Source organism: Lacerta agilis, chromosome 6 (genome assembly GCF_009819535.1).
Source record: "Lacerta agilis isolate rLacAgi1 chromosome 6, rLacAgi1.pri, whole genome shotgun sequence".
Lineage (NCBI taxonomy): Eukaryota > Metazoa > Chordata > Lepidosauria > Squamata > Lacertidae > Lacerta > Lacerta agilis.
In genome coordinates this window covers 42,697,104-42,707,509 of record NC_046317.1, presented here as the reverse complement: position 1 = coordinate 42,707,509, position 10,406 = coordinate 42,697,104, and the positions used below count along the sequence as shown (strand labels likewise).

The 10,406-nt window shown below is 40.9% G+C and overlaps 1 protein-coding gene across 1 annotated transcript; it reads left to right on the top strand.

The window, feature by feature from the left end:
- Window positions 1-110: 110 nt before the first annotated feature.
- Window positions 111-9,331, top strand: CMPK1 (cytidine/uridine monophosphate kinase 1). Its single transcript, XM_033152195.1, has 6 exons — window positions 111-457; window positions 4,411-4,557; window positions 5,820-5,972; window positions 6,863-6,939; window positions 7,024-7,120; window positions 9,185-9,331. Exons 1-6 carry the CDS (start codon window positions 269-271, stop codon window positions 9,224-9,226), a joined length of 705 nt encoding a protein of 234 aa, XP_033008086.1. The 5' UTR covers window positions 111-268; the 3' UTR covers window positions 9,227-9,331.
- Window positions 9,332-10,406: the final 1,075 nt, after the last annotated feature.

The following is a 10,406-nucleotide window of genomic DNA, read 5'->3' as shown; positions in this document are numbered from 1 at the left end:
GAGCCTCTCCTCCTCCGGAGCCCTTCACGGGACACCGCGCGGGCACAAACGCGTAGCCCCGCCTTCTCCCCTGGCCCCGCCCCTCCTTGCTCGCCATCTCGCTCCTCCAGCAGCAGCAGCAGCGAGAGTGACCGGGCCGGGAACCCGGAAGCGCTTTCCCTTCCTGGTGACACCTCAGCAGCCACCTCAGCCGGAGGAGTGAGGTGGCGTCGGGACAGCTAGCGAGCCCACCATCCCTGCCGACGCGGCGCTCCCCCCCCCCCGGCGTATGTTGTGTCGTTGCCTCTTGGCTTCCGCGGCTCGTGTGGTTCCCTCGGCTCCTCGGCTGGGCGCGGCGGCGTCCTTGGCTTCTTTCGCCCCTTCCCCTCGCTTGCTGCTCCTCATGAAGCCGGTGGTCGTGTTCGTTCTCGGCGGGCCTGGCGCCGGAAAGGGGACCCAGTGCGCCCGCGTTGTGGAGGTAAGGGACGGAAAGGGCACCTCGTCTCTTCTCCCGCTTTCTTCCCTCCGCGATAGAACTACCATGCCTAGCAAGCAGCGCGCCCGTATAAGCGCCCTAGTCCTTGTCAACCGGCGCCTAGAGGATGATGGGGGTTGTAGTTGTGACCGGCTTGGCTTGTGGCCCTCGAGATTCTCAAATGGTTTGGACCCGACTTGATACCGGTGGGATCAAATATGCTACGAGTCTGGTGTTGAGGCTCGGAGCTAGAAATCGCAGCTGCACGAAAAGCAGGGCAACGGATCTTATAAGATACACGTGATAATAAAAAGAATCTTTTCAGCAGAAAAATAAATAAACAAAAGCTGTAGACGTCTCAGGGATGCTTCAGGGGAAGGTATTCCACAGACAGGCACAGAAAAGGACCGATCCTCGGTAACAAGGCAGGTGCTTATGGAAGGAGGTGGTGGTTATATTGTGGGCTAGAAAAAGCTTGGGTTCAATGCTCATCTAAACCTCTGGGGTGATTGTTTCTGTTGGTAACTTATGAAGATCTTATGTTTGGAGGGTAAAGGGGGGGAAGCAATTTTGTGCACCTTTGCATTCATTCTGTAACTAGGGAATGGTTCAAGCTATTCAACTCTCATGGCTTCCAACTAATTAAAGTATTTTCATAATCAATAAGCTGCTGGTCTTAAGATTCGTTGGAAGATGCTGATGGGTTTAAACTGACTTCAATTTGTAGTGTAAATATGGCATGCTCCTAAGTTCTAGACACTCACATAAAGGTGTAAAACCATGTCCAACTTCAAGGCTACAATTACAGGTTGAGGGGGTATGAGGCAAGTACACACAGTGCTTATGCCTTACAAAGCTTGTTGGAAAGAACCAAGGAGTGGTTAAGTCTCTCTCCCTTGAGGCAGGTAGGTAGCCGTGTTGGTCTGCCATAGTCAAAACAAAATAAAATAAAAAATTCATTCCAGTAGCACCTTAGAGTCCAACTAAGTTTTTTCTTGGTATGAGCTTTCGTGTGCATGCACGCTCATACCAAGCTCATACCAAGAACAAACTTAGTTGGTCTCTAAGGTGCTACTGGAAGGAATTTTTTATTTTATTTCCCTTGAGGCAGGCAGAGTTTCCTTTGTAGTCTTGGAGACTGCAAACATAACTTGTTAAAAATAAGGGTTGGTATGAGTCACAAATTTTCTGGCACTATATAAAACCTTAAAAGTCCCAATTTGTGCTGAAATCAAAAGTTGGGAACACAATTAAGTCGTAAATGGTATAAATGCATGTTGGGTTATGTGTTCTAATACTTTATTCCACTCTGAATGTAACATTTTTTGTGTAATCTGTGGTGATGATGACAGCATACATTGCGGCTCAGTGCTTTCAACTTAAACAATTGAAACAAAAAAATAATGGATTTTGGCACCTTCTGTTTTGGATACCTCTGCCATTGTATTTTTGAACTTTGCACAAGTACAGTGATACCTCAGTTTAAGAACAGTCCTGTTTACAAATGATTCAGTTTACGAACTCTGCAAAATCAGAAGTAGTTACCTCGGTCTAAGAACGGAATCTGAACGGTGGAAGGGCACTGACGGCAGGAGCCCTCATTAGGGAAAGTGCACCTCGGTTTAAGAATGGTTTTGGTTTAAGAACTTCCAGAACGGATTAGGTTCGTAAACCGAGTTACACTGTATGCAGAATGTAGCCAAATTTATGTTGCCACCCCCCATGTGAGCACTATGATTTTGACTAGTTTCTCTGTACCATTGCAGTACTACTACCGGTAATGGTAATCTTACACCACATACAGTCATGAGCAAAGGAAGGAATAAAGCATAGGTCACATGTCACAATGATTCTTAGTAATGACTTACAGCTTGGGTGTGGCTCCCAACTGTAAAACTACTTTCCTTGCGTCACTAAGATCCATTATTTGTATTGGCAAAATGCTGACCAGAAAAGATTTGACTTACAAGGCAAGGAATGCAGTACACATTTTACCCCAGCCTTTTAAGATCCCAGTAACTGAAGATTTTGCCATCCGGTATATGAAGCAATATCGTGCTTTTGCGCATGAGCAACAGTGCTGCTCGAGTTACTGACTTTTCAGGGTGCGAATGGCACCCTGGAACAGATCGGGTCCATAACCAAGGTACCACTGTACATCTTACAGCCACCACATTACAATTATCTGGGTGGTTGTGAAAATTGAGGTCCATAGTTGCACTCTCTCCAAATATAGTGAATTCTGGAAGTGGAGTAAATGGCTCTATATAGGCAGTAGGGCACATTTATTTCAGTGCAGTGCTTTCAAGAAAGTATATATAAAATTGCATCTTAAGATTTTTTAAAAAAAGTTTAATGTATACAGTAGTACAAAGCAGTTAAGTCAGAATATGCTGAGTTGTGGGTTAGATTTACAGATACATAAATGATTGCCAAATAGAGATTTATTTCTGCTTGTTCTCTTCTATAGAAAATGTTTTTTAAAACCATAATCCTCAACTACAGACAGAAATACTGCATGCCAGTGTGAGGGTTTTCAGGGTAAACCTTCCTATGAAAAGCTTTGATTTTGGTTATAGCTTCTGTAGGTAATATTAGGAATAACAAACATTATTTATATACAACATTAGTTTAAATTATGTAGTAAGGCAATGAAGCATACCACTAGGATCCTTTGAGAGGTATCAGTATGCAAAATTTTGCCTTGGTGTTTTACAAAGTAACATACATTTCACTGAGATTTAGGTGAATGTGTACAATATTCCTAACGTCATCTTCTAGCATAACTTTATTTTAGTCCTCTGTTGGTGAAACAGGAATACAATAAAATTGTTCCTGCTTTGGCATCTGTTGGGTTGGTGTAACATCTACATATTGTGCTAGTCAAATTAACATTCTAAATTTAGAGCAGTAAACAGTAATTATATAAACAAGCAGAAACTTATGGTGCAATTCCACATACATGCACACCCTGCTCTTTAGCCAGGTAGCTTACAGAGCAGTAAAAGCAAGGCAAGGTAGACTCCTGCCCTCAGGATTGCAATGTAAAAGATGCATCACAAAAAGAAAATGGAGTGGAAGGAAGGAAGAAGGGAAGGAAGGAGAAAATAAGCAAGATTGGATAACTACTCTAAGTTATAAGTTCCTATAATGATTAGTTAGAATGAAAGCAGTTCATGAAGAGGAGAAACCAAAATCTACTGCTCTCCATTGCCCTGCATCCTTTCTCTTTTTCTGCTACAGCTTGATGGAATGATTCTGTTCAGGTGACAGTTGTATTTGATAACACTTGTAACAAAACGATAGTCTTATTTTCAGTTAATTGTTCAGAAGTTATCAATGGCTATTAACAGTTATGATTGTTGCATGCTACTTTCAAATTCAGAGGCACAATGCTTCTGAATACTAGTCACTGGAGAGCAGTGTTGGAGAAGTCTGCAGGCCAATTGATGTGTGTCTAATTGATACATGCCCTTGCACATGTGCATCCCCACAACCTGGAAGTGGCTGGGAAAGGGAGTGGGGTGGACTTAAGGTGTGCTTCACCAACAGCAGCGGGGGTCAGAAACACAACCCTTGTGCAAAACGGATGTTGCACCTGGGTTGAGTCGTGAGTCATTTGTCCAAGTGAGCTTGCTATAAGCGAAATTCAGTGTATTTTAAAATCCTGTTGATTATGTGAAGATGTTGAGGAAATGGAAGACATATTAACTAATAGGTTTCTGCAAAGTTCCATGGAGGAAATAACTCCAAATGTGAGAGTTCTTACAAAGTTACATATTAAACTTTGGTGAAGAAGCCTAAAGGAAAATGTTCTATGCATATGTGGATTGCATGTTGTCTTTTAGTAATAGTGATGCATGTGGTGCATTTAAAAAGAAGAATACATACCAATTTCATTTAAGATGTTGCTTATACTTAATTAAAATATATATAAATGTATATTTTTCTTTTAGAAATACGGTTACACACACCTCTCAGCAGGTGACCTGCTTCGAGATGAGAGGAAGAGACCGGGCTCTCAGTATGGAGAGCTCATTGAAAGTTACATTAAAGATGGAAAAATTGTTCCTGTTGAGATAACCATCAGCTTGATAAAGAGGGTAAGATTTTAACACTGCGCTGAGTATACAGTTCCATGGGAAGCTATAACAAAACAAAACAAAACAACTTAAAACAAAACTTTAACATGGTTAGATAAAAATTTGCTTTCCCTTTGTTAGTAGCTAACAAAAACATGCAAGGCCAGTGCGGGGGGGGGGGGGGGGTTCTTCAACCTGACTGCTGCATTCCCTTTTGGGTAGTCTTCAAGGGAGGGGCACATGCTGTTTGTGGGCATGTCCAGAGGAAAAAATGTCCAGAGCAATTAATGTGACTTTTAACTTTGTCGAGTAAGGTATGTTTAGACATGTGAAAGTCAGAAGTTTCTATGCACATCTCTCCATCCCAACAAGCAAGAGACATTATCACAGTTCAAGGACACATTCCAGCCAGGCAAAAGAACTCTCAAGGGGTGTGTGGAGCGGAACTAATGATAAGAAGAGGCCCAAGTGTCAGGCAGAGGGGCCTGGAGGGCTACATTCAAACTCCAGGCCAGAGATTTCCCACCGCTGTGCAAGACAGATAGATTAATTACTTTTGTATCTGTATGTTTTTCATAAAAAACCAATGCTTTTCTCTTTAGGGTTGCCAGAACCCAGAGATAGGCAAATCACTCATCTATGAGGGATGTTTTTTTTTATTAATAAATGCTGTACTCAGTTGCTGCAAGTAATTGGACTACATGGGCTATATATTTAGTATTCGTTTGGCTAGAGCATGATGCTGATAATGTCAAGGTTGCAGGTTCGATCCCTGTAAGGGACAGCTGCATATTTCTGTATTGCAGGGGGTTGGACTAGATCCTCAAAGTCCCAGTTTTGTGATTAGATCCAGAGTTGCCATTCTGTGCATGGAAGTGGCTGAGATCCTGCAAGGAGGGGAGAAGCAATTCTCTTTGATCCCTCTTGTAGCTCTCACTGCCATCTCCTATTCTGATCTATGAAATCCTCTGCCTTTCAGAACATATTCTCTCCAAGCTGCAGAGTGAACAAGGAATGAGTGAAAACTGTCTCTCCTCTGTTTCCTTCTGTGTGAATGTCCCATCTATTTTATTTTTGTGGTAGACATTTGTTCATTTAAATGCTTTTCCAGTTGTGCAGTAAGTATATTGGTATTAAGATAGTATAGAATTAACTTTAAGGTTGCAAGAAATGTATTTGGTACACCTGTAACAGTTCACATGTGTATTTGTAGTACAGGGGGGTTATTATTTAGATGTCACAATGTTATGCTTGTTTAATATGAGCTCTCTGTTACCCATCAGGCTATGGATGAAACTATGGAAGCCAACGCACAGAAGAATAAATTCTTAATTGATGGATTTCCCAGAAATGAAGACAATCTTCAGGGCTGGAACAAAACCATGGATGGAAAAGCAGATGTATTGTTTGTTCTCTTTTTTGATTGTGACAACGAGGTAATCACAATATCAAGACACTTGCAACTTTCCTCCGTGCTGTATGAAGAGAGACAATGAAAAATGTTCCATTGTTCCATTTCTCTTTTTCCTTCTATACATTTTGATACTAATTATGTGTTAATTGGTTCCTTCCCACAATAAGCCTAGATAATTTTGTGGCAAAATTGTCTCGCATTTACAATTAACTGGAATGTTGGGAAAATGAATTGTCCCATAGCAGAAAGAAGTATTGGTTACCAGAGCATAATTAGAATTGTAGAAAGTGGGGGATATCTTTTTTTTCTTTTGCTTCCAGCAGTAAAGAAGCCTTTGCGAGCACTGATATTCTACAGTATTCAGGCAAAATTAATTCTCAGATCAACCACCTATTTTCCCCAGTTCTGTCATCTTGAAAAATCACTTTGTCCTTTGCATTAGATAGGGTATTCTCTTTAGGGAGTAAAAGACAGCATACATTCTTGAATGCTGTACTTAAAAGATAGTTAAGTATAAGTGTTGTATTTTGCCCGGTACAATGAATTTCAGTGGATAATTAAACTTCAAGGGCTTTTACCACAGTATGCTAGGCCCATTTTGGAGGTGCCTTTCTGTCCTACTGATTGTGAAATGTTAGATTTCACGTGGCTGAAATAAGGTCTAAGTTCTTATTTCACTTAAAAGTTTCCAAAAGTGGTGTTTCCAAAAGTTTCCAAAAGTGGTGATATACTTATGTTGTATATCGATACAACATAAGTAATTAAAGGTAAGCTGAATATATTCATGCAAAATGTTTAATATATACCTTTAGTCTTGTACCTTAAAAAAGCAAAGTATTTTGTTTACTTCTTGTGGCTTCATGTTTTGATAGTGGCTTCATGTTTCAATAACCCTTTTATTTTTGTTTGAAGGTATGTATTAACCGTTGCCTTGAAAGAGGAAAGAGCAGTGGCAGAAGTGATGACAACAGAGAAAGTCTGGAAAAGAGGTACCATGTCCATGCATAATTTCTATGTTAGACTTCCTGATGCTTTTCAATTTCCTGACTTTGCTATATATTTCTTTCCCTTAGAATCCATACGTATCTAGATTCTACCAAGCCCATAATAGACCTCTATGAGAAAATGGGCAAAGTTAGGAAAGTAGATGCCTCTAAATCTGTTGATGAGGTAAGTTGTGAAGAGAGAAGGTTTGGTTTTGAATTTCTTTACAAGACCTATTAACCACACACAAGGGCCAGGATTTTCTTAGGGCTCAAATATCCCAACTCTTCATTGGATTTTAAATTATCTTCTTTCTCTTACATGGGGAAGATATCAGGTAAATCTGTGGCCAGCGTTAAAACAGAAATGTCTTAACAGTCAATCAGTTTACACCTATTTTCAGTTCATCTGTTCAAAACAGCTTAACCTACCCAGATCCCAGTCACAAGCATGGCTGCACATTAGATTAAAAGTGTGTGCAGGGGGTTTCTTCAGGGCACCATGCGTACAGGAATATGGCATGGATCCAAGTGCAGTGTACTTTATTCTACAATTGGTATGCCGTTATTGTCTAAGACAGGATGGCACAATGGTTGATGTGGTTGGCACAGTGAGACAGAGCTGCAGCAATAGCCTTAGCATTTCTTCTACTTACTAAGAGGGGGAGAGCTGAGGTGGCACTGAGATTGGAATTTTGAGAGTCCATTGACATGAGCACTGGATTCTCTCTGCCAGTGTGCCTATGCAGTCCTCATCTCCCTGCCACTTTGCCCTTCCTCTTCCTGGTAAGTGTTAGTGACTTGGCTGCAGAATCCTGAGCTTGCACTCTAGGGATCACACTGTAAATTTGATTGCCAAGATTGGGAGCTCCTTGAGACCCTCCATTATAGTTTCTGATTTTTGTACTGCAGATGACACTCAAATGTTCGAATCAGTGCAACCAAAAATTATTATCAAGGGGACAATTTACCGTATTTTTCGCTCCATAAGACACACCTGAACATAAGACGCACCTAGTTTTTAGAGGAGGAAAGGGGGAAAGCCCTGTTTTTTTTGAGGATCAGCTGAAAGTGGTGCAGCTTTTTTTGCAAAGGGAAAAGCCCTGTTTTTTTGAGGATCAGCTGAAAGTGGTGCAGCTTCTTTTTCAAAGAGGAAAAGCCCCATTTTTATGCGGTTCAACTCACAGTTCTGCAGCTTCTAGTCCTACAGCCATTTCTACAGTTTCTAGTCAGATAATCTAATCAGCCAGTCACATGTCACTGGGGAAACAAACAGCCTCCCTCTGCATTCAACAATGGAGGCCTGGGGAAGGGGGCAGGGCTGGAAAGGGAGCCTTATCTCTCTCCTGATCACTTGCTGAACAGCTGTTCAGCAGCTTCCTTTCAACCCCCCCTTCTCTCTTTGTAAAAAAAAGAGCATGATCTGCTTTTGGCCCCATGGCAATTCAGCTCCAGGGACCATGTATTTGCGCCATAAGACGCACAGACATTTCCTCTTACTTTTTTGGAGCGAAAAATACGGTATATGGTGAAGACAGGCAGTTGAAATACAACTATGGCCTTCTGTCAGGAGAACAGACACCATTCGTTTCCTTCTATCCCCTGAAATCCTCTATGCACCCCCAAAATCTGCAAAAGATTGGGGACCCTTGAGCAGATATGGGGAACTGCAGAGGTAGGAGAGGGGGAGAAGTCCCATTGTGTGAGTGGAAGTTTTCTGGTGTAACACTGGGTATCGTCCACAGGCCTCACCTCAACTTCAATGACAGATATATCAGTTAGAAAATACTGATTCCACTGTCAATCCTGTCCCTTCTGTGTTTCATTGACTACCTGACTGCCAAGCTGCCTCCATCACTGCCCTAAAACATTTACATCTGTTTTCACCTCTAATTGCCTTAGGCTGGGTGCTACACCAACCTGGCTGTGCATGGTGGTAGATTGTAACTTGAATAGGCCTGTTGAACATAGTGATTATAAGAAACTCACAGTTCCATCCCTGCTTTACTTTTAAGGCTCTAAACACTTTGTGTTGGTGTTTGTCCTGCCTTTTTATACTATGAATGGGTTTTTAGCTTTTAATCTCTTTTAGTTTTATGTTTTAATGTGCAGTGTGTGCTTTTTTGGTACATCACTTGAGTTGGTTTTTTTTAAAGCAGCTAATAAGTGCAATAAATAATTTTTGCAGTATTCATGAAACATGCTTGTTGGCATAACGTAGAAAAATTGTGTAATGTCTTTTCTTTTGCAGGTTTTTGGCAAAGTTGTGAAGATCTTTGATAAAGAAGGCTAGTTCTTTACTTGAACACTGTTTTCAAAATTGCTTGAATCTTGCTTTAAGAGCTGCTACTATAGTTCATTTTATAATGATGATAAAATATACCTTTTTAAACACTTTTGTGTTCAAAACAGTTTTAAAATGGTTAATTCGAAAACCTGGTTTAAAATATGAGTTAGAATTAGATGTGGCTTGTCATTAAGATAGATACAGTCAAAAAGATTTGCAACTGGTAAAGAACCCTAATTGCACAACAAAAATAGTAATTGAATGCTAATCCTAGCTATTTTCAGAAAGCATCTGGTGATCCCCTTAATTTTTCTTTTCTTACTGCCCCAAGCCATGTTATTTTTTAGAATCCCACATACTGAAATTGTAAATATAAGTAAGAGGGCCTGTTGAATTTCTTTTTGGTTTCTTTTTCTTTTAGTTTTGGACCAAATATGGGGAAATCGTATGTTGTTGTTTTTTAATTTTTTATGATATTTGCTGTTTTGAATGACAGGCAGCTGCTGTCAACAAAAGTTTTAAACCGAGTATCCCCTTCGTATTGAATAATTCTTGTTTATTTGGTTGCTAATAAAGCAATGACCCTCATGAGATACCCCAATATTAACCACACTACTTGGAAGTTGTCCGGTTGCTTTCACATTTTGGTGCTCCCTGTATCCCACACATGCTTGAAGGCAAAGCCTCTGAGCAAAAGGAACTGCACAGCATGCAGAGTGTGTGCAAGCGTGGCAAGAGGGGGAGCTCCTTTTCCAAAGATAATGAGGAGCAACAGTATCTGGAAATCACGTATGTTATAGTTCATAATTGGTGGGTTGGATTCAATCTACGTTGCACTTAGGTCCCACTGAAATCAATTTGAAAAGTTTAGTCATTAATTTTAATCCCATTGATTTTAATAGGAGAATGCAATCAGCAGCGCAATCCTTAACAGCTCCTCCAGGACCCATCCTGCTAATCCCATTTTGCACTGTCTACCCCCACCCTCAAAGCACAGCAGAAGCCTCCACCACAGCAAAACCAGGCAAATACATATCATCTCAGAGGGTTAGGAATGCAGCCTAACTTAAGTTGGGTCAAGCCTAGTGCATTTAGGGCTGAGGTTTCAGATTATGTAGGTGCTGCACACATTTAGGTGTCTGTGTATTTGCAAGTAATATGGGCATTTTGTATTTGCAGTACCCAC